The following is a 22,972-nucleotide window of genomic DNA, read 5'->3' as shown; positions in this document are numbered from 1 at the left end:
CCTGTCAGTGTGCGGGTCCAGGGCGGTCTTGCCTAAGCAGAGCTGGGGAAACAGGAGCCCCAGCCCCCCACCGCGGACATTGGCCCACCTCACCCAGTCCGTCACTGTCCACCCCCTGCCCAGGACGGCTCCTGTAACGGCCTCCAGCACTATGCCGCCCTGGGCCGGGACAGCACGGGGGCCACCTCTGTCAACCTGTCGCCCTCTGACCTGCCGCAGGACGTGTACAGTGAGGTAGCTGCACAGGTAGGCACCATGGCCCCCCCTACCCCCGTGTGCCCTGATCCCCCAAACCCACCAGGGTCTGGATGCTGGACCCCATGGCCACCAGCTGTCACCATACCAGGCCGTGAGCAGGGTTCCCGGGAGGCAGAGGGGGTAACCCACAAGAGGAGAGGAAACTTCCACCTCTGGGTGGGTGGCCCCGCCCACTGCCTCTGCAGGTGGAGGTATTCCGCAGGCAGGATGCCAAGCAGGGAGTGCGGGTGGCCCAGGTGCTGGAGGGCTTCATTAGCCGCAAGGTGGTCAAGCAGACAGTGATGACCGTGGTGTACGGCGTCACCCGCTACGGCGGCCGCCTGCAGATCGAGAAGCGCCTCCGGGAGCTCGAGGACTTCCCCCAGGTGCGCATCCGGCAGTAGGTAGTCCTGACGGAGGGGCTTGGCTCTGCCACTTGCGGGGTCCCCAGAGCAAGCCCACCCCCTGCGTGCGGGGGGACTTCCTGCGAGGGACCCTGAACCCTATCCACCCTACTCTTCTCCAGGAGTTCGTGTGGGAGGCATCTCACTACCTTGTGCGCCAGGTGTTCAACAGCCTCCAGGAGATGTTCTCTGGCACCCGGTCCATCCAGGTGAGGCCTCATCCTCCCCCTGCCCCGGGCTGTGGCCCCAGACCCAGCCCTGCTGACCTGGTGCTCATCCCCGCAGCGCTGGCTGACTGAGAGTGCCCGGCTCATCTCACTCACGGGCTCGGCTGTGGAGTGGATCACGCCCCTGGGTGTCCCCATCATCCAGCCCTACCACCGAGACTCCAAGGTCATGGTACGTGCCGTCCCCCATGCCCACCTCCACTGAGCAGGGCAGGACTCACTTCTGTGTCCCCCATGCCCACCCTGCAGATAAAAGGCGGGCTCCAGAGCCTCACGTTCAGCAGCAGCGTGGACACCAACCAGTGAGTGTGGGCACGGGCAGACATGCAGGAGGCCACCCGGGTAGGGATGGGCGGGGCCCAGGCTGTGGCCAGGCTCTGAGTCCTGACTGTGTACCCTGCTCGCCCCCAGGAAGCCCAACACACTGAAGCAGAAGAACGGCTTCCCACCCAACTTCATCCACTCACTGGACTCCACACACATGATGCTCACCGCCCTGTACTGTTACAGGTGTGCTGGTCAGGGTCCTCGTGTGGGGGTGTAGGGGAGGGGCTCTGAGTATGAAGCTGGCCCTCTGAGGGTACCCCAACGTGCATGGACATTCTAGGTTTGGGCAAAGGTGTCTGGTTTATCCTGAGCTCCTCGGACCTGGTGGGAAGTATTGATGGTTGTTAGGAACAGCTGCTCACATGGTGGGGGGTGGTGTGTGTGGCTGTTCTGAGCCTGCTGTTCACTGGAGTTTTGTGTTACTGACCTCCCCTCCCCTTGGGTGGCTACCCTGGGATGGAGCCCTGTGGTGGACCAGGGCCCAGCATCAGCAGCCCCCTACAGGGAGCTGAGAATCAGGCAGCAGCTGGGGGTTGGTGGCAAAGAGGCATCTTCCTGAGAGAACTCGTCACCTACCCGCTGAGCGGGGCGTGCACACAGACAGCCGCTGGAGCGCGCAGGGGTGCAGGCAGGAGGAGGGTGGGCATCACTGAGTGGCGGGAAGGGGCTTGAGGTGAGAACTGGGTCAATGGTGGGGGTTGGGGGAGGTGTGGATTGTGAGGAGGGGACCTCGAGGTGCAGTGCCTCTATAGGAACCCCTCATTCTGGCTGCAGGAAGGGCCTGACCTTCGTCTCGGTGCATGACTGCTTCTGGACGCATGCGGCTGATGTCGGGGTCATGAACCAGGTGCGGCCCTGCGCCCACTAGCGGCTTCGCATCCCCAGCCTCCTCCCCACCCTGCCTAACCAGGGACCCCACTCTCCACGCTGCTTGGGTCTGGTTTCTGGCTGCTGATGCCCTCTGCCCCTGCTTCCGGTCCCCAGGTCTGCCGGGAGCAATTCGTCCGACTGCATAGCCAGCCCATCCTCCATGACCTGTCCAGGTTCCTCATCAAGCGGTTCTGCTCTGATTCTAGGTAAGGGCCCCCCTCCCACCCGCACTGCTACTGTCCTCTCTCCAGGCTGCCCTGGCCTCACCCCCACCCTGTCTTTGCCTTCAGAACCTCCAAGAGCATGTGGGTCTCCAGACTAAAGGACACTCTGCTGTCTGTGCCTCCGACAGGTGGGACCCCCGGCGGGGTGGCCACCCCTGTGGGCTGGGGGCAGGGCCCCCAGAGCCCACCCACAGTCTCCCTCCGCTCTGCAGGGACCTTTGACCTGGACCAGGTGAAGCGTTCCACGTTCTTTTTCAGCTGACTGCCGGGCCGCCCTGTACTCTAGTGTGAATAAAGGTCTGTCGCCACATGGGGGCTGCTGCCTGGGGAGGGGGGGCTACGTTCTGTGTCCCCACCAAGCAATCAGACGCGGCAGGCTGGGCGCCAATGCTGTCGTTTATTGCGCGGAATGGGGGTGTGGGAGTTAGTGGGGCGTGGGGGGTGCGGTGGGCGCTGCTGCCTCAGCTCGTCAGTACATTCATCACGACGGCGGGGACCCCCGGCCTCACCCCCACGCCGGGGCGCTGGAGGGAGAAGGGTGTGCCCGCTCCGGGGAGGTCACCGTGGATGCGCCTGGACAGGGACTAGGCTGGTTATTGCATGAGCGCAACGGAGGCAGCGGGAAGCCGGCAGGTCAAGTATTGCACTTAAAAACCAATCCTCGTCAGAGGGCGGGCGCGGGCAGCCTCCCCGGCCCTCTCCCCTCGGCCGCGGCCAGCCCGTCCCCCCTTAACAGTTGGGGGAACTGAGGCACCGAGGTGAAGGGAGCCCCCTCGCCCGTGCGCGGCTGCCGGGGGCAGGGGCGATGTGGGTGGGCGCAGGGCGATGGGGGGGTGGGGCACGGGGGGCTGTTCCCACCTGCCCGGGCCGCCCGTCCGACTACAACTACCTACATCTCCTCTATGGCTTCTGGGGCAGGCGGCCCGGGCTGCGCAATGGCATGGCTTTGGTTTGGGTGACGGCCCCGCCCCATTTCGGGGCGGCGCGCGAGGGTCACAAGTTGGACGAAAGGCGTGAGCGCGCGGAGTCCAGCGGGTCGGGTCCGCCGGCGGTGCCCGGTGAGGGCGAGGCTGAGTCCCTACGGTCCGGGCTGGGCGCCGCGACCCGGGTGGCGGGCGTGGGCCCCAGGCGCGGCGTGGAGCTGCTGGCCGGTCGCGCCGTGGCCGCAGGGCCGGGTGCGCCGTGGGGCAGCGAGGGCTGCGAGGCAGACAGCGGGCGCGAGGCGCGGCTTAGGCGCCGCGCAGGTAGCGCAGGCCCAGCGCGGGGCGCAGCAGGGGAGCCGGGTGCGCCACCGAAGGGCGAGGTCCGCGGTGCCCTGGGGCTGGCAGGCGCGCCAGGGGGACTGGCTGCAGGGGCGGGTCCGGGTGAGGCGGCAGCAGTGGCGACAGTGGGCGCAGGCCCCGGGGGCAGGCGGCGCACGAGGCGCGGCGAGCCGAGTGCCAGGGGCCCAACAAGCGGGCGTGCGACTTGTGGACAGAAGCTCATGGCCACGGCCTGCTGCAGCGTGGCAATGGCTGAGGTGCCCTGTGGAGGTGGCGGTGGTGGCGGGAAGAGGCCGACACGCTGGCCCAGCTCAGCCTGCTGCACCATCTCGCGGTCATACTTGACAATCTCCTGGATGATGGCGTTCTCCTGGTTGTTAAACACGCCAGAGTTGAGGTCGTGCTGCACCTTGTGTAGCAGGATCGAGTTCTTCTTGCCTGGGGGCGAGGCGGAGGGAAGTGTCAGAGGTGCCAGCCTCTGCACAGCAGGCATGCCTGGGCGCCTCGTCCAACCAATAGGCCAGTGTCCCAGTGCCTGGTGTGCACAGCAAGCAGGTATTGGACCCTGATTGCACAGCCAGCGTGAACAGATTCCAGTATCTGCTGCATATAGAAAGCTGAAATTGTGCACCTACTGTATACAGAAAGCAGGAAGCAGGCACCTTTATGTGTAGCTAACATGTGGAATTCCTGCTTGTACACAGTCAGGAATTCCCGTGGCGTGCCTTGTGCGCTGCCTTCAGCATGCTGAAGGTCTATGGTATATGTAGCAAGCTGCTGTTGAGCACTTACTGTACATAGTACATATGTTAAGCACCTATTGTATAGAGCTACATTGTATGTGCTTGTTGTCTATAAACATACTGAGTGTTTTTTCTGTATCCTGGGAAGTCCTCTTTCTGTTGGCTCTCCTCCCCCCACACCCTCTCTCGGTCCTGCAGCCATTCATTGTGTCTGTTCCCAAACACGGTATCAAGGGCCTCCCTGACTCCTGCATCTAGTCTTCAGCTAGTGCTCAGCCATTTCTGAGATTACCCCTTCCACTGCCTCTCCCCGGTTCCCCAGGACACCCCCCAACACACACACAGGCAGGCTCCCAGAGTCCTCCTGTATATACACAGCCTCATAGGATACACATCTGATCAGGTCCTCCCCTGCCTGGAATCATCCATAGCTCCCTATTGCTTCTGAGTCCAAATGCCTTCTACCACTAGCTAGGGCTCTTGTGCCTGCCCACCCCTCTCAAGCCTCCCTCCTCCCAGCTTCCCTGACTCCCGGTAATCCAGGCCCCTTTCCCACCTCAGGGCCTTGGCACATGCTGTGTCCACTTCCAGGTCATGCCCTCTGTCTTTCTACTGGTAACACCTACTCATCTGGGTCTCTGCTTGGAATCACATGGAAGCTCCCTGCCCCCACACCTCTCCTCCGTGACAAGCCTGAGGGTGGCTGCCACATCCTCCTCAGGGGCCACATTGTCACCTCCTGGCACACAGCAGGTTCTCAAATACTTGCCTGCTGAGCAGAAATTTCCTCTTCCTTGGGAAACCCAGGCTGTATTTAGTCAAGGGAGAAAATGGGTTGGGGAATCTGGTCCCAAGACCAGAGAAGAGGCCCTGAGGGTCAGCTAGGCCATAGCACCACCACCCCCCAGACTGTCCCTGCTGGGCGGCCACTAAGGCTGACCGCTGTGTTGACTCACCAATGCGATCCAGGCGGTCAATGGCGACTGTCTCAAAGGCCCGCCTCATCATGGGGTACTCCTCCAGCACCTCATTGAAGTTGTCCACACTCAGCGAGTAGAGGCGGCAGTAGGTGTCGGCCCGCACGCTCGCCGTGCGCCGGCCCCGCGTCAGCAGGCAGATCTCTGCGTGTGGCCAGGGGCGGCGGCCTCACTGCTGGGCCATCCCCCAGGGCCCTTCCAGCCAGCGGAGCACCCCAGCTCCCCTCACCCAATCTGGGGTCCTTCCTGCTGCACCTGTGCCCCTAAGCTCGCCACCCTGGCCTCTGGCTCCCCACCAACACTCACCCCCAAAGTAGGAGCCATCAGACAACTTCATCTCCTTGTTGCCCTTGGTAAGCACACTGACCACGCCGTGTTGGATGAAGTACATCTTCTTGCCAATGGTGCCCTCACGGATGATGTAGTCGCCTGGCTGGAAGACCTCAAACTTGAGCTTGGTCAGCATGGCCGTGACGAAGTTGGGGTCAGCATTGGCGAACAGTGGCATGGAGGCCACCAGCTTCCGGCAGTTGAAGTTGACGATCTCCTGTGGGGGTGGGAGGGGGACAGTGTCAGGCTTCCCCATCTTATCCTCCTTTTGGAGGTTGCACCTCAAACTCTCCTAGGTCTGTGAAAGCAGTTGTACACTTCAGCCCAAAGACCAGCGTCTTAATAGGCAGTCACTGGAGGTTTTGCCAAGGACAGGATCAGGGAAAGATTCCCTACTGTTTAACTCTGTGTTGGCAACACTGGTCGATGCTGTTAGACATGGGAAAGCATTCCAGCATTATAAGAACTGGAAAGGAAAAAGTAAAATTATCTCTTTACTCTTTCTATTAATAGGACTGCCTGAAAAACCCAAAAGAGTCAATGGAAAACTATAACAAGGGAAGTTAGTCAAAATAGCAAGTGATTTTTAAAAAACAACATGAAAACCAAGAGCCTTAAAGTAAACGCATGGTGTAGAAGACAGGGTACCATTTATCTTTGGTGGAGAAGCTTCAGGGGATGGGAAGATTCCATGTTTGATCTGTGTAGGGATTACGTGCAGATTTTACTTGATAGAATGTCCATCAGGTGAGCCCTGATGACAGGAGGGGTACTTTTCTCTAAGGTACATTTCAGTAAGAAGGAGTGCTTAGCATAAAGAGAAAAACCCAGCTTTATGTACAAACAAAGCCACTCCAAAGAAGATGCAATGCGTGAGAAGACCCTGTATCCACCCAGATAAAGAGCTATATGAGGTGGCGTGGCATGAGTTTAACAAGACACGTCCAACCCTACATGAAGATGCACTGAAACCCCCCAAAGGCACAGAAGAGCCATGAACACGTGCCACTTACCATCTTTGACACAGGAGACACCCTTTCTCCCTGGGTAGGGCCACAGTGCACAGCCTGTGGAAATGCTGCCTGGCTCGCTTCTTAACAACCGGGGCTGTTCACTCAGAATACACAAGCAGAAACATCAGGAAACCCATGACAAAGAAGAGGAGGGGGCTTTCCTGGTGACTCAGTTGGTAAAGAATCCGCCTGCCAATGCAGGAGCCACAGCTTGGATCCCTGATGGGGAAGATCCCACATGCCATGGAGCAGCTAAGCCAGTGCACCGCAACTGCTGAGCCTGTGCTCTAGAGCTCGGGAACCGCAGCTACTGAGCCTGTGTGCCGCAACTACTGAAGCCCGCACACTCTAGATCCTGTGTCCAGGAAACAAGACACTGCAATGAGAAGCCTACACACCGTAGAGCCTGTGCTCTGAAACAAGAGAAGCTACCACAATGAGAAGCCTGCACACCGCAACTAGAGAAAAGCCTGTGTAGCAACAAAGACCCAGCTTAGCCCAAAATAAGAAAGAGCAGAGGACTCAGCCTCCAAGGCACCAAAACACACTGAAAACTTGCGACACAAACAGTGTGGGTTTGGTGCACACAAAGCAGACAGGCCTGTGGGCCAGATGAAAAGTCCAGAAACAGACCAGGCACGAGGGCGGTTCACCCAGAGCCTGAGGGTGCAGCCCCACAGCAGGAGAGCCTGGACCCTTCCTCACACCAGTTCCAGGACAGGTTCCAAAGGCATCGGGTCCACATGCAAAACGGGACCACACATATCGGAAGAAGACACAGGAGAATTTCTCTAAAACCTAGGTGTAGAGCAGGCAGGTGGTAGGTACCTGCTTTGTAGAGTGAGCATGTACTGCATGCCTGCTATACACAGAGAGGAGATATTGAAGACTTGTGTGCAGCAGTCAGGTTTGAGCACCTGCAGTATGCAGCAAGCGTACATGGAATACCTGCTGTACACAGCAAGCATACACAAAGCACCTGATGTATACAGCATAAAAATTCCACATGGGGGAGAAACCACAATCAGCAAGGTTTAAAGACAAATGGTGGGACTTCCCTGGCAGTCCAGTGGTTAAGATTTCACCTTCTGATGCAGGGCTGCAGCAGATTCAATCCCTGGTTAGGAAGCCAAGATCCCACACACCTTTTGGCCAGAAAACCAAAACGTAACACAGAAGCAATAGTGTAATAAATTCAAGGATGACTAAAAATGGTCCATGTCAGAAAAAAATCTCAAAAAAGACAAATGGTCACGGGGTGGAAATCTACATCACCAAGAGGTAAAGTCCTCCAGGTTTTTAGGGAATTCCCTGGCAGGTCCAGTGACTAGGACTCGATGCTGTCACTGCCAAGGGCCCAGATTTGGGTTGATTCTTAGTTGAGGAACCATCTGGCAGCCTCATGGTTTGGCCAAAAACAAAACAGTTACCAGAGGGGAAAGGGGTAGGTAATTGCAGAGTTTGGGATTAGCAGATATTATATGTAAAATAGATAAGGTCCTACTATGTAGCACAGAAAGCTCTTAACCTGTAATAAACCATAATGGAAAAGAATCTATAAGAGTGTGTATAGATAGATGAGTCATTGCTGTACACCAGAAACTGACACAGCATTATAAATCAACTGTGTGCTGTGCTAAGTTGCTTCAGTAGTGTCTGACTCTTTGCAGCCCCATGGACTGTAGCCCACCAGGCTCCTCTGTGGATTCTCTAGGCAGGTATACTGGAGTGGGTTGCTGTGACCTCCTCCAGGGGATCTTCCCAGAGGATCAACTATACTTCAATTAAAAATAAAATTTTCTAAAAAAGGCCAAAAGTTCCAAAGGAAAACAAAAGTTACGGACAATTCACAGAAACACAAGCCCTTGATCACAGGGAAACTCTCCCAAAAGAAGAGAATGCACCTGAGTGTAGCTCCTTGGGGCTCACCTCTCACTGAGCATTTGGGAACCAGCTCCCAGGGCATCCCTTGTGTCACCCTCAGGGATTGAAGGGTGTGCCCCTCCCTCGCCTCTCTGGGCGCCACGAGCTCCTCCCTCAATGCGAAGGATGGGCTCAGAGAGGGGGCGCTGGGAGTGCCGACACCTGGAGGCCCACAGGCGTCCATGGTTTTGTAAGAAAACGGATGGAGAGCCGGAGGAACCCGGTGGAGGGACAGGACAGAAGATGGCTATCTTCTGCCAATATCCAGTTTTGCCAGTTTAACTTGATGTAAATGTCTAAGTAAAGATCAAATACAGATCACCAGGAGCTCACTTCTCTCAGAACCCCCTACCTCCCGCAGGGGCCCGTTGAGCTCGCCGAGGATGCTGTCCTCGTCGAACATCTTGCCCTGGTAGCGGTGCTCGTAGTAGTCGTGGATCTTCTGGCGGAAGTCGGCTGGCAGCTTGTGGAAGGACATGTACTGCTCCACTTGCTTGTACTGTAACAGGATGGGGGGGCCTGGGTCAGCAGTGTCTGCTCCAGAGCCCCAGCCTGAGCGGGCCTCAGCTTATGACCACGACAACATGGGACACTCAGGGAATCTGAATTTCAGATGAATGGCTAAAATGCCCCTGATAATTTTAACCCTGGCAGTAAAAGTTAACTCCTGTGTCCTGAATATCTTCTGGCAACCCCTCCCACCACCCCTGACCCTTTGGTGGTCCCCTCCTCGATGATCTTTTTAGAAATCGCCAGCCCAGCCCCTCCTGAACAGGGCTGGGGGCAAGGGCACCAGTCAGGGGTGCCAGGCCCTACTGTCCCCAGGGTGGCACCCCTAGGGGAGCTCGGGCCCCGCTTCCGCCCTAGCCCCGCCCAGCCACAGCTGTCCTGAGCTCAGCGGAACCCGTGACGGCGGGCGGGTGGCGGCACCAGCTCGTGTTTGGGTGGGAGGCTGGTGGCTTCCGGACAGCCGGGGCGCCTGGCACCAGGCCCAGCTGACCCAGCCGACCTGACTGCTGGGCCACTGCTGGGGGTGCGGCAGCTGCTGGGCCAAGGCCAGCCCTGGGGTAGCAGTACAGGGACAGGTGGGGCAGGGTTTGGGGAACTGGGCCATCCTTGGCCCGAGGGAGGGGAAACTGAGGCAGAAGACTGATGCTGACCTCCAGGAAGTGCTGGTCTATGGGGCCACATTGGCCTCGCCCCAGGGAGGCCAAGTTCCAGGACATCCTTGCTTCCCAGAGGCCTCCCTTGTGTCCTTGAGCAACCCTACCACCCCCACCCTTCCTGGGACAGCCCAGAGACACCCCTCACCAAGGGGTCTCCTGGCCCTGTCCTTTCCCCGTCATTGGCCCCTGTGTCCCCTCTAGACTTCTTCCTCAGGGCTCTGAGCTTTCTCACTGTCCTTCTGTGAGCTGCTCCCCCCACCAAGGAGTTGGGGGGGATGTTCAGTCCTGATCACAGCCACAGACCCTTTTTAGGTCCCCATCCCCTCTACCCCTCTGGCCTCCATCCTGAGCACAATGCATGGAGCTGGAGGGACATGGGGTGGACCCCAGACCCTCGGGGGTTCCTCCCCCCTCAGACCTTCTCCTGGTACTGGCGCCTTGAGGAGTCCAGCGACTGGATGAGGGCGGTGGCGTGGCCAATGAACATGGCGTAGCAGGTGGCACCCACGATCATGCTCAGCATGGTCAGCCAGATGTCCGTCATGCTTTCTGGCGCCTGCCGCCCGTACCCGATGCACAGCATGTGGCTCATGGCCTTGAACAGCGCGAAGGAGTAGAGCTCGCTCCATGAGTGGTTCTGCAAGTCCAAGGGTGGGTGGTGGGCAGGGGCTCGAAGTCCCCAGGGAGCCTCTCGACAACCACCCCCCGCAGGGCCCTGCCTGCCCACCCTTCCCCAGGCATCCAGCTCCCTGTGTCCAGAGTCAACCAAGGGAAACTAGATTCAGGCAGCCAACGTGATGTGTACACATGTTACAGCAACTCAGCAGAGGGCCGGCATGAAGCCACCTCCCCACTTCATTCCTGGGGAAACAGGCTCCGAGCAGCTAGAGTCCAGCTCTGGGTGTTCAAGAGCCCTCACCACTTTACAACTTCTGATGAGTGTCTTTGAGGCCAAAGAATGGGGAAGTCCTGGGGACAGTGAGCTGAGGACACTGAACTGATCAGAGGGGCAGGGAGGAAGAGGCATCAGACAGGACCAGGAAGAAACCCACCACCCCCTGCCAGTCCTCAGTTGAACCAGCTAGGGGAGGGGCAGCAGGCCCCGTTCAGGAAATAGGACCACATGCCCGGGTGTCCGGCCAGACAATGAGCTGCCTCAGCCAGGCAGCTGTGCCAGGCGCTGGGCTGGGCGCCCAAGGGTTTTCCCTCCACTGCTCCCGCCCATCAATGCCCACCTGCCCTGTGCCCCAAATGCACCCCAGCGGGAGAAAGGCTTGTTAACAGTCTCAGCCAGAAAGCAATAGGTGCTCCTGAATCTCCCAATTTATTACTTCTCAAGACCGATGATACCACTTTCCCATTTGAGGACTATGATAAAATTGTCATTTAAACACATGGGTGCAAATAAAATGGGCTTCCCAGGTGGTTCAGTGGGAAAGAGTCCGCCTGCCAATGCAGGAGATGCGGGTTCGATCCTTGGGTTTGGAAAATCCCCTTGAGGAAATGGCAACCCATTCCAGTATTCTTGCCTGGAGAATCTCACAGACAGAGAAGCCTGGTGGGCTGCACTCCAGGGGGTCGAAAAGAGACATGACTAAGCAACAGCATGCACACACATGCGTGCAAATAAAAGAGTGGAATGGATCACAAAACAATAAGCAGATGACGTGATTTCTAGAGGGGAGAGGGGGACAAAAGCAGCTCTACTGCCCTCAAACGGCGAAGGATCTCCATAGTTCCGGACCTGCAAGGCTCCAACTGGGACAGCAGCCCAGAGGAGCGCTCACCACCAGAGGGGGTTTCAGGTGCCCTGTGCTCCAGGCACGCAGGAGGGACACGAGCGCCGGGCTCACCACCATGCCGTTGATGGAGACCCAGCAGTTGCGTGGGAAGTCCTGAAGCATGGGCACCAGGAACTGCAGGCAGCCATCCCAGTGGCAGAGGAGCAGCATCATGCTGATGAGGTTGCAGATGCGCATGACGGCGCTCGCCAGGTCGTAGGTCATGTGGAAGATCTAGGGGCGAGGCAGGGCAGCTCACGTGAGTGTCCGGCAGACCCATGGTTACTCATGCTCCAGCAGTGGGAAGACGCAGTCCCCAACGAGGGGCAGCCCTTGCCTCCTTGTAGCCCCCACTCCCCATAGGCCTCTCAAGGTAATGAAGTGCCCTAGACTAGAGAACATGGCCCCTTACCAGCCTGCCACCCAGGCACCAAATCTCTGCCTGGCCAGCCACCCAGTGTCCTCTCTGAGGACCACTGCCTCTTCCAGTGACCCAGTCCCCACCCACACCCCCCCGGCAGCCTGTCGCCGTCCTGGCAAGTGCTGGTGACTGAGCCCGTATGGTGGCCGAGGGTTGCAGAAGTCAGGTCACACTAAGTCCAGAAGTGGGTCTGAACTTGGGAGAGAGGGTCATGACTTCACTTCTTGGGGCCTCAGTTTCCCCATTGCCAACAGGGCTGTGAAGTCTGCCTCTCACAGGGCAGAACGAAGGAAGGGCTGCAGATGTGTCAAGGATTCATGCAGTGCTTTCTGTGAACCCACTCCCCAGCAGGTAGGGGCTCCTGTGACCACGCCCCTAGCTCCCCGCCCCCAATCCGCCCAGGTTCCACCCGTGTTTCCCAGGCCCGTCTCGGCAGCTCCTGTAACTCCGCTCGGTGTACTCAATGACACCGCTACTCTTGTGTGTCTAATCCCGCCTGTCTTCTCATTGTAGTACGCCCCTGGACCCTGCAGCACCCCCCGCCAAGGGTCTCCCATCATGGCCCGGCCTTTTTGTTGCCGGTGCCTCCTGTAGCCATCGCCTGGTCCCATCACAACGGCATCCTCACCCATCACCACCCCCTCGCCCATCACAACCCTGCCCCTACATCCCAGCCCAGTTCCAGCCCATTACGACCCCACTGACCCCACCCTTGCCTCTGTGCCCCAGCCCCACAGCCCCTGCCCACCAGCCCCGCAAAACCCCGCCCATGGCCTTGGCCCCACCCCTGAGCCCACGCAGAGCCACTCACCTCCTCCCACTGATGGATGTAGCGGATGAGGCGCGACAAGCGGAGCAGGCGCAGCAGGCTGAGGATCTTGGTGAAGCGCACGATGCGCAGGGCGCGGGCCGTCTTGTAGACCTCAGAGTCGATGCCTTTCTCCACGATGAGGAAGATGTAGTCCACGGGGATGGAGGATACGAAGTCCACCACGAACCACGTGCGCAGGTACTTCTTCTTGATCTTCTCGGGGTCCAGGATGATCTCCGTGTTGTCCTCGATCACAATGCCCGTGCGGAAGTTCAGCACCAGGTCCATGAGGAAGAATGTGTCCGAGACAACATTGAACACAATCCATGGGGCCGTGGTCTCGTCCTTGAAGAAGGTGATGCCCACGGGGATGATGATGAGGTTTCCCACCATGAAGAGCAGCATGGTGAAGTCCCAGTAGAACCTGGGGGCGAGGTGCAGTGGGTCACGACTCTGCCTTTGTGTGGGGCCCTCCTCTGAGCGCTTCTGCCTGCCCCATTGTGCACGCAGGTACCATTGAAGACCAGCCCAGAACTCGCATACTCCAGCGAAGCTGACAATTTGCCCCCACCCCGGGTCATAGTTGGTGAGGGCTTCCCAGATGGCGCTAGTGGTAAAGAACCTTCCTGCCAATGCAGGGGATGTAAGAGACACAGGTTCGATCCCTAGATTGGGAAGATCCCCTGGAGGAGGGCAGTATTCTTGCCTGGAGAATCTCATGGACCGAGGAGCCTGGAGGGTTATAGTCCGTGGGGTTGCAAAGAGTCGGAAATGGCTAAAGTGACTTAGCACGCAGGGCTAGTGTGGACCTTGCCTCCAGGAAGCCCTCCCACGTCCCAGATTGCACTCTACTGCTGCCTGGACTCCTCCAGCCCAGTTCCTCTCACAGGCCCAGCCTGACCGTCTTTCTTTGAAGAAGTCAGAGACCTAGAATAGCCACTCAAAAATTGACTAAATGTTTCCTGGGACCAAAAAGGTCCGATGTGCCTGGCATAAGGTTGGCATGCCAAAGGAAGTAAGGCTGAGCAGGGAGGGAGGAGACAAGGGAGAAGCTGGAGGGGTGGGGTGGGGATTGGCTCCAGGAGTGTTGGGTGGCTGGGTGGTGGCTGCAGGTATGGGATGGGTGCCAGACAGAGTGCAGGACCCCCACCCCCACTGGGTTTCCCTGTAGGGCACCGGAAGGTTGAGCAGGGGTCACTGGCTATCCCTCCATTTCTGAAAGCGCTCAGGGTACAGGGTGGGGGGCGGGGGGGGGAGGCGCTGGAGACAGGGAAGAGGCTGGGGTGCCCCAGGGGCAGGGAGAAAGGAAGAGGAAGGCCTGGCAGGCAGAGCATAGGGCCAGGCGACAGAGGAACCTGAGTGACCCAACTTGGCCAGGCTTGGATGTTTCATGTGATAAATATGCCTAAAAGTGGGATGACTGGTTGCTTCTGCTGCCAGACCCACACACCCAGGACTGATAATGTGTGCCTGAGGTCAATTCCAGAATTCCACCTGGGAATGCTATGCTCTTTCGAAACGGCCTGTCATTTGAGGAATAAATCTATCAACAGCCGGGCACCGTGTCCTGAGTTCAACATTCACCCGTGAGGACAGATGGACGCAGCAAAGGCCACATGGAAAGATGCCCAGCCCTGCAACAAACAGGAATCAAAACTACTCAAGGCAAAACTGTCCGGCGCTGCAGAAAGTTAAAGTTACCATGTGGCCTGGCAATTCCACATGGGTCCTGGACCTACACCCAAGGATGGAAAGCAGGTATTCAAACAGACTGTTGTACACCAGTGTCCACCATGGCACGACTTACAGTGGCCAGAATTGGAAACAATCCATGCATCCATCAGTGGATGAACACATAAACATAATGTGTTCCCTCCACACATGGGAGCATCACTCAGCCACAAAAAGGGGAGAAGCCCTGATACTCGCTACCACGTGGATGGACCCTGAGAACATGGTACTCAGTGAGAGAAGCAGACACAGGAGGACACGTGGGGTGTGATTCCACTGATGGGAAACGTCCAGAACAGGCAGATACACAGACACAGAGAGTGGGTTCCTGGTTGTCAGAGGCTAGGGAGTTTCTGTTTGGGAAGATGAAAATGTTCTGGCAAGGATGAAAGGTGGTGATTGAGCAACATTGTGAATGTACTTAATGTCACTTGACTGTATGCTTTTAAATGGTTAAAGGCCAAATGCTATGTTGTATTTATGTTAACACATGTATACAAGAGAACACCGAGGACCAGGATCTTAGCGATGAAGGGATGCCCCAGATCGGGGTCTGAGGCCACATTCCCTGTCAAGATTCAGACAAAGGATGGTCTAAAATTCAGAACAGAGTCCTTTGTTTGATTTTGCCTCTCACAGTGCAGGGAGAGACGCCCACCCTGAGGTGGGTGTCCTGGGCCATCTGGTAGGCCAGGCGCCCTCCCCATGATGGCCAGAGTCCCCAAGTCCTCTTGGAGAAGATTCTAGTGTATGCAGGCAGGACAGGGCTAGGGAACCCTCAAAGCCTGCCACTTCCTGGACCTCCCTCAGACAGAAAGAGACTGAGGTTCCCAGGGGCTGGAGGGACTCCCCCAAATTAGCAAAAACTAACAGAAAGGTATAAACAGCAGTGCTGACCTGACTACAGTGAGCACCCTGATTTGGGAGACACTGTGGGTTGGTTCTCTTGGGAGCAGCCCTGTTAGGGAAGAGGAAGCCTGGTGGGCTGCTGTCTATGGGGTCGCACAGAGTTGGACACGACTGAAGCGACTTAGCAGCAGCAGCAGCAGCATAGCACCTCACCTGCCCAGTAACCCAGGCCTTCCACTTCGGGGAACTGATCCCAAGGAAATCATCCAAGAGGAAGAGAAAAAAATTAAAAAGTGATTTGTAACAAGATGTTCACAGCAGCCTGGTCTGTGAGAGCCAAGCCTGGAAAGGACTCAAAGTCCAAGACGGTGGTGACAACAGCCAGGTCTGGGCTTCTGCCCACTGGCAAGTGTGACCTTGGCAAGTCCCTCCAGCCCCTGGGAACCTCAGTCTCTTCTTCTATCTGTTTGGGAGGAGCCCAGGGAAAGGCAGGCTTTGAGGGTCCCCTGGCCCTGTCCACCCACACATGCTGAGGGCTTCTCCCAGTGGCCATGGGGACTCCAGCTGGGAAACCCACCTTGGGGTGGAGATAGATGGAGACCTTTAGAGATGAAAGTGTCAACATGATCTGGGGTGAGTGATAAGGGCAGAACAAAGGACTGCTCCAAGTTCAAAGCCTTCTTTACATAAATCTAGAGCAGATGTAGGGCTCAGACCTCTGATCTGCATCATCTACTCAGCCTTGAGACCCCCAGGACCCAAGACCCAACCTGACCGAGGGGCCTCACCTGCCTGCTCCCTACCTCCACCCCCAGCATGTCCACAGCAAAGCTCCTAACCCCCCCGCTTTCTGAATTGAGACCTTCTCCCCCAGCCCCAGTTTTGGGGTTGAAGGGCTTATGCCTGAGGACAAAGCAAGTAGGAAAGAGTAACTAAAGGCCAGTGAAGAAGAAACCTCCAGAGAGCCCAGAAACTCATGAGAGGGGGTTAGAAACAGTCTAAATTGGGGGGCCTAGAAATCCCCAGGGTGGGGCAGAAAGTCTAAATGGCCAGAAGCAGAAGTGCTTCTCCTCCCCAGGTGACACATCACAGACATTCTCTCCTTTTGTTCTGCGGTCAGGGTGTGGGTAGGGGGGCAGGTGTGGGCAGACACCACACTTCCCTACTGACAGACCAGAGAGGTGGCCCAGGCTTGGGATGCGGGGCCAGAGACCTGAGAGCCAGCCTGCCACCCCTGGGCCTGTCCTGTCTACTGCCCACACTGCCAGGAACTCCACCTTCAGGCCTGAGCCCTGGCCAGTGCCCCTTGGTCACTGAGAACTATCCCTGGCTGCCCAGGGTCTCAGCCTCATCCCTTTCAGCCAACGCGGTCCTCCTGGAGGTGGGCAGGAGGAGGGGACTGAGGCCTGGGGTATAGGTTCCAGGCCCCCCTCCCCTGTACCTCCACGTCTCCTGGGCCTGCCTGCCCCCTTGGGCTGTGCAGCCCCAGGGCTGATCACTCTCTTCTGAGCCTCCATGCCTTATCTGCCCAATCCCAGCAGCCCCTCCTACAGTAGGCCATCTCAGAGACCTCCAAAGACCCAGAGATGCCCTCCCATGACCCAGAGGTGTCCTCCCCAGAACTCATGGACCCCCCTGGGACCCAGAGACTCCTCAGGACTCAGAGACCTCCCCCAGGACCCAGATACCTCCCAGTATCCCCAGGACTCAGAGACCCCTGAGACCCAGAGACATCCCCCAGGACCTAGAGACTCCCCGGGACCCAGGGACCCTTGGGACCCAGAGACCCCTCCCACCAGGACCCAGGGAACCCCCCAGGACCCCAAGAGCTTCCAGGACAAGGTCAGGGCTTCAGGGTCTGGGGTCACAGCTACCTCAGTTACCCAGGGTCTTTGGGGATGGTAATTAAACCCTGTACGGAGAAGTCCTCCCGAACAAACAGACCCCATGAGAAAACACTCAGACCCTGGTTCCCACCTGTGCCCAGATAGGAACTGGGCCCTGAAAGACAGCAAGGCCAGGGCTCCTGGGCAGGAAGTGGGGGGCTCAGCACAATGACCCCAACACTCTGTGAACAGGAGCACTCAGAACCCTCTCCCAGGTGGTTCTGATGTCAGTGGGGCCCACCGGGAGCCCAGCACCTGCTCCAGCAGCTCTCCGGCCTTTCTTTGTGCAGATGGAGAAACCGAGGCTGGAAACGGTTAAGTGACAGAAGCCAGGCAGTCAGACCTCAGGACCAGAGCTGGGGACCACGTGATCACCCTCCTATCTCCAGTGCTCCAGGCCCCTCCCTTCAACTCTGGAAACTGGACAAGCAGCCTGTGCTTCCAGGACCGGGCAGGCAGGACCAGGAGAGGGGCCGGTAGGGGCATCCCAGGAGCCTGAAGCTGCTGGCCATGGACACGGTGAACAAGGGCAGCAGCTCCCTCCGTTCCAGGTTGGAGAACCAAGAACTGGGCAGGAGGCAGTCTAGGAATTATGGATCAGATCAGGCAAATCCCAGGGGATTAGGGGCTGGAGGTCTGCAATTAAGGATGAGCCTGGAGGGGTGGAGGGTGGGGTGGTGGAGGATTAGGGCCTGAGCCTTTGGACATGAGTTACAGATCCCAGGCAGGTGTCAGTGATCTGGAAAGGGAGACTCCCCGGGGGAGGATTCCTGGGTGATCCCAAGACAGGGCAGACTGTGGGGCCAACTGGGTGCCAGGCCAGGGGGACACGTGGTGACCAGACAAACCTGTCAGTCCCTCGGGGCCCCAGCCCAGGTGGGGAGCTGGATGTTCCACACAGACAGAAAAATGACTGGGATGCTTCAGGGGGGCTGCTTTAGCCAGGATGAATCAGGAGGGCTTCTCAGAGGAAGTGGCATGTGGGCAGAAGATGGAGAAGGGCCGCTAGGCAAAGTACAGGGCACTGCACCCTGGGCCCAGGGAACAGCCAGCAAAGAGTTTGCCTTTTGGGCAGCTGGAAGGTCTGGGGCTGGAGCAGGGGCATAAAGGGAGGTGAAAAGCGATGAGAGGTGTGGGAGCCGGGCTCTGTGGGGCTGTGGGGGCCATGGCCAGAGTGAGTTTAAAGTAAGAAGGACAAACATCCCTGCCAGGAAGGGGTGGAGGGTAGTGTTCAGGCAGAGGTGGGGTGGCCTGTGCTCACTGTGTTTGGGGGAAGTGAAGCAGGGTTTTTCCTGAGCAAGTGAGTAGCAGAGGAAGCTAGCTTATATAAAGTGAACTCTCCCAGCATTCCCCCTGAGCCCCCAGGTCATGCCCAGGCCCTGGATGTGGACACAGGGCATAGGTGTGTGACAATCTAAAGCAGGGAATTCAAGGACCAGAAGCTCCAACTTCAGGCAGGAACCCCGTAGAGTGACAAGGGGCCCCGACCCCCTATAGGGACAGTGAAGCTCCCTTCCTCCCTGCTGGGTGGGCCTGGGCCACAGGTCTTCCACCTGGGAAATGGGTATGTCCACTGCCCCCAACTCTGAGTGCTGGATTCAGAACCAGGGAAGCTCTGAGCCCCGTTCCTGTCTTGCCTCCCCTCCCCACCCCACCCCACCCCCACCACCCCTGGGATAATTCAGGGCTTATTCTCATGAGCTGACGCATCCTGATCTCCCGCTGATCCATAGGGCCATCTGGGGCAGGAGAAGGCCTCTAGTCCTATTGGATCTTCAGGCCAGTCCTCTACCACCCCAGGCTCTTGGGGTCCCCTAGGGTGTCACAGATACAGGCCAGCATCCACAGGACCTGGCTTTGTCTGAACTCTGCTGAGGGCCAGGAAAGGGACCCACTTCTCTTTTCCCTGCAAAATCAGGCCTTCTGGTGGCACACAATTTGGGAACATTGAGCAGCAGGAGAGACTCAGGTCAGAACTCAGAGGAGCTTACAGACTTGGAAACAGGATGAAAGGCCCTGGGAAGCCACCGCCCATACTCTTTCTGGGGAGATAAGGCCACTGGCCCCCCATCCCAGACATGCCCAGGCCCCCACTCAACCACAGCTGCCTTGATCCCCAAGTGATCACCATCCGAGGAGGTGAAGAAAGTGGCAGAAGGAGTGGATGGTCCAGAGTGGGAGAGCTTCCTGTTGTTCCTGGAACATGCTTTTCCCCTCCCCAACCCCACAGACGCTCGTAGACTGTATCCAGGCGCCAGCTCTAGGGTTACCCACAGCCCCATGAAAAAGTGAAGACATGCCAGAAAGGGTTGGGGCTGGTCCTAAGCTGCCAGGAAATGGGGCTCATGACCTGACTCTCGGCCTCACCTGGCACCCACATGGGCCCCTCAATGGGCTCCCCAAATCATCCTGGGCCCCCCTGCATGCCAGGCCCCAGGAAACCATGGTGGGGGAGTGTGTGAAAGGCCGGTAAGCGTATCAAGGGGGAAAAGGCCACTTCCAAGTGCACAGGTGGTGCAGACACAAATCAGATCAAGAGAAGTGGGGTACACCTTGAATTTGGGGAAACTGAGGCAGGGAAGCCTGGGAAGGGCTGCAGGCTATACACAGGGACTTCAGGCCTCACTGCAGACTTCCCCAGCCCCTCCGCAGCCTGTTCCAGACTTTGTACTCCTCTCTCCAAGCCTTGGTCTGGTCACCTGCCTCAAGAGCCCTCCTCCCCGAGGCCTCTGCAGACACTCCCTCTCCCTGGAAGCCCTCGTGGTCCTTGGAGTGAGGCATGGCTGCAGCTGTTCCAGCTCATCAAACGTGAATTGTCCTGTCGTCCGTGCCAGACAGGTGCCAGGTCAACCTGAACAAAGTTGTTGCTCAAGGAAGTGGTCCTGGGGCTGGTGTGGGAGCCTTGGCCTCTTGGCCTCATTTCCCTTCTCAGTCGTGTCCAGGGCTCACCTGGGCACCAGCGTGGACAGTGTCTGCACCATCAGGTCATCAGCACAGACAGAGCCAAGTGTGGACAAGCAGATCCAAGGACCCTCCCTGCTGCTCTATGAATGGTTCTTAAAACTAACACACACCCATGAACACAGGATGCCTTTGTTCCTCTTGTTTCTTCTTGGCCTGGACGGGACATGGCCAGAAACCAGCGTGCCTGACAATCCAAAGTGTGGATTCAGAGGCTAGCCTCCCTAGGCGTGAATCCCCATTCTACCTGGCTTGGGACTAGCTGCGTGGCTTTGGGCAAGTGAATTTACCTCTTTGTGCCCCTCTCCTGGTGTGTAAATTTGGGGTAGCTGCACTCCAACTTGGCAGGATCTTAGGGTTTTTACCTTGACTGGCTTACCTTGTCCCAGCTACAGGCCACATATGCCCCTTCCCTCGCCCCCACCCCATTGATCACCCCCAGTTTACAATGTATCTGCCCAGGGACACACGAATGACTGTGTGGGACAGGCAGAAGGATGGGGACATCCAGCTCCTTCTCCCAGCACCACCATCCCTTCTGCAGCTGAGAGGAAGCTTGGGCTACCCACTGCCCTGGGGAAGCTGCAAACAGACGTGCTGGAGGGGACAGGGGAATGACTACTTTCTGCAGCTACCTCCCGGTGCCCACATGTCCCCCATATCGCTTTCCAGCCAGCTGGTGTTAGCCCCCGGTTCACAGGGGGACCAGGTGGGCCAGAGAGCCCTGGAAGTCAAGTCCATCCCCATTTCACAGACCAGAACCATCTACAGAAGGATGCAAAGCCCCCAGGCAGGTCAGGACCATCCAGAGGCCCCCCCGCCGCCCCCCGCCACCCCATCAGGACGTGACCCTGAGACCTCTGCCCCTGGCCTCTCCCCAAACCCAAACCTCTAGTCAAGGCTGCACTCACCTCCCAGGAGGGTCTGAAGGGTGAGGAGCTGGAATCATGGACTTTCCTCCAGTCTCTACCCCTGACTTGTGTCCCTGGGCCTCCGTTTCCCCAGCCGTCCAGAGAAAGGGAGAGTCCCGCAGCCCCCTTTCCCAGCTCTGGGGGTCCAGGAGCAAAAGACCTCCGACTCCAGAAGAGGGGAGACCCGAGACCCGCGGAAGGAGAGGACCCGCAGGCCTCCGGACTGCTGTCCGTGGTGCTGAAACCGCATCCTCCCTGGGAGCCACAGCCAGTAGGCGAGCGGAGTGGGGCACACAGACCCTGTGCACCCTAGCTCACACACTCCAGTAAGGGACACATCATCTCACACACACACACACACACACACACACACACACACACACACCATCTCTCCCCAACATACAGCCGCGATCTGCCGTGCAGACACACCCCCCAGAGCGCTCGGCCCGCGCCCCCAGGACCCCCGTCCCCCGCAGTCACATGCTCTTGATCACACACACGGACTGCAGTGACAGGCATCGTTCTCACTCGCAGGCCACACAGCGCACGCCCAGGAACGGAACTGCAAACAAACGCGGCATGACCCTGCTCCAGCCTCGCTCTGAGCCTTTCCACGCACCAGCCGGCTCCACATCGACAACCCAACCACCGACACCTGGGCACGCCACCCGGCCTCCAGAGCTGATAAGGCTGAGAAGACACGGCCGTGGGATACCAGCACGCTCAGCATCTACTCCTCGCGCAACACCCAGGCCCAGGGACCCGGGGCGCGCCTCTCTGCGGCGTGGGGCGCAGGTGGAGACCGTGGGATCCGGCGTGTCCGCTTAACCCTTTCTCCGCCAGCCTCTATGGGGCGCGTCCTTCCTGGGCGCCCTTCCTTCCTCCTTCCTTCCGCTCCTCCGCCTCCCTGGCGCCCACGTTCCCCTCTATTCGTCCTCTCCGCCCCTCTGCGCTCAGACCCTGGTCCTGCGGCCCGTGACGTGCGCCCACTCGAAGGGCGGAGAATGTCAGGTTGCGTGGGAGGGGGCGCGCCAGGGTCATGGCACGAGCCTGCGTGCAACTCCCAGCGCCCCTCCAAGGGCGGCGCCTTTGACGCCCAGGTCCTTCTGGGGCGGGTCCCGGACTCTCCCGAGGTCACTGAGGGGGGCCCGAGGTCACCCGTGGGGCGCACCGCCCCGCCCTTCCAAAGCGCTCCCAGGACGGCCTCCGCGCGCGTCCGCTCGTTGTGCCCCTCCGCGCAGGCCAGCTGGCCCTCCGAGCGACAGTACCTGAAGTCGCTGTAAGGGTGGATGATCCAGGCCCCCGCTGACTTAACGCGCTCCTGCTCGCGCTCCACGGCCTTCTGACTGCCGAACATCCGCAACGAGAACTTGTTGACGCCCGGCTGCAGGAGCGCGCCGAACTGGCGCTGCATGAAGCTGGCCTGGCTGCCGCGCGACTCCCCCGCCGGGCCCGCCTCCTCGCTGCCCGCCTCGTCCGCCGGCCCGGGCCCGGCGCCCGAGCCCGGCCCGGGCCCCGGGGCTGCCCCGCGGCACGAGAACGACACCTTGGGACCCCGCGCCGGGCCCTCGGACCCCGCGGGGCTGCACTGCGGCTCGCCGCGCCCGCACTCGCCGTTCGGGCTGCCCTTGGCCGTGCTCGCGGCGCCCGGGGTGCCCGGGCGGCCGCAAGAGCTGTCTCGGCTGCGGAGCCGGGCCCGCGGGCCGCTCTCATCTGCTGCCTCCGGGGGCGCCGCCTCGGTCCGGGGCGCCTGCTGAGGGGGCGCCGGTCCGAGCCCCGGAGGGGGCGCGGGTGGTGGCGGCGGCGGCGGCTGCTGCTGGGGGGCCGCGGGCGGCGGCGGCGGCGGCGGCGGCCCCGGCGCGGGGGTCGCGCCCGGGCTCTCCCCGGGCCGCCCGCCGCCCCCGCGCGCGTCCATGGC

General features: G+C 59.1%; 2 protein-coding genes and 1 long non-coding RNA gene across 5 annotated transcripts in view; 2 read left to right on the top strand and 1 right to left on the bottom strand.

Moving 5' to 3' along the window:
* The window catches only part of POLRMT (RNA polymerase mitochondrial), a 13,504-nt gene extending 10,781 nt beyond the window's left edge, over positions 1-2,723 (top strand). For 2 of the 3 annotated variants that reach the window (XM_005209258.5, XM_010807222.4), the window contains exons 12-21: positions 124-246; positions 444-623; positions 764-850; positions 927-1,040; positions 1,118-1,170; positions 1,280-1,378; positions 1,970-2,042; positions 2,180-2,271; positions 2,356-2,417; positions 2,502-2,597. In XM_005209258.5, coding sequence (XP_005209315.2) covers positions 124-246; positions 444-623; positions 764-850; positions 927-1,040; positions 1,118-1,170; positions 1,280-1,378; positions 1,970-2,042; positions 2,180-2,271; positions 2,356-2,417; positions 2,502-2,551 — 933 coding nt within the window. In that variant the 3' untranslated portion in view covers positions 2,552-2,597. Of the gene's footprint in view, positions 1-123; positions 247-443; positions 624-763; positions 851-926; positions 1,050-1,117; positions 1,171-1,279; positions 1,379-1,969; positions 2,043-2,179; positions 2,272-2,355; positions 2,418-2,501 lie in introns of all 3 variants that reach the window. The other variant, NM_001205551.3, reaches the window with a different exon arrangement.
* Positions 2,668-22,972, bottom strand: HCN2 (hyperpolarization activated cyclic nucleotide gated potassium and sodium channel 2). The gene is made up of 8 exons (XM_024995092.2): positions 22,323-22,972; positions 12,717-13,140; positions 11,557-11,718; positions 10,122-10,340; positions 8,890-9,036; positions 5,578-5,818; positions 5,251-5,415; positions 2,668-3,989 (listed from the first exon to the last, which is right to left on the bottom strand). The coding sequence occupies exons 1-8, from the start codon at positions 22,967-22,969 to the stop codon at positions 3,283-3,285; spliced, it is 2,712 nt and encodes a 903-aa protein (XP_024850860.1). The 5' UTR covers positions 22,970-22,972; the 3' UTR covers positions 2,668-3,282.
* Positions 17,429-20,268, top strand: LOC132345739 (uncharacterized). The gene is made up of 2 exons (XR_009495245.1): positions 17,429-17,733; positions 19,867-20,268. It is a non-coding gene; the product is annotated as an uncharacterized lncRNA (long non-coding RNA).

Source organism: Bos taurus, chromosome 7, assembly GCF_002263795.3.
Source record: "Bos taurus isolate L1 Dominette 01449 registration number 42190680 breed Hereford chromosome 7, ARS-UCD2.0, whole genome shotgun sequence".
NCBI classification, from domain to species: domain Eukaryota; kingdom Metazoa; phylum Chordata; class Mammalia; order Artiodactyla; family Bovidae; genus Bos; species Bos taurus.
This window is presented reverse-complemented; position numbering and strand designations above follow the sequence as displayed.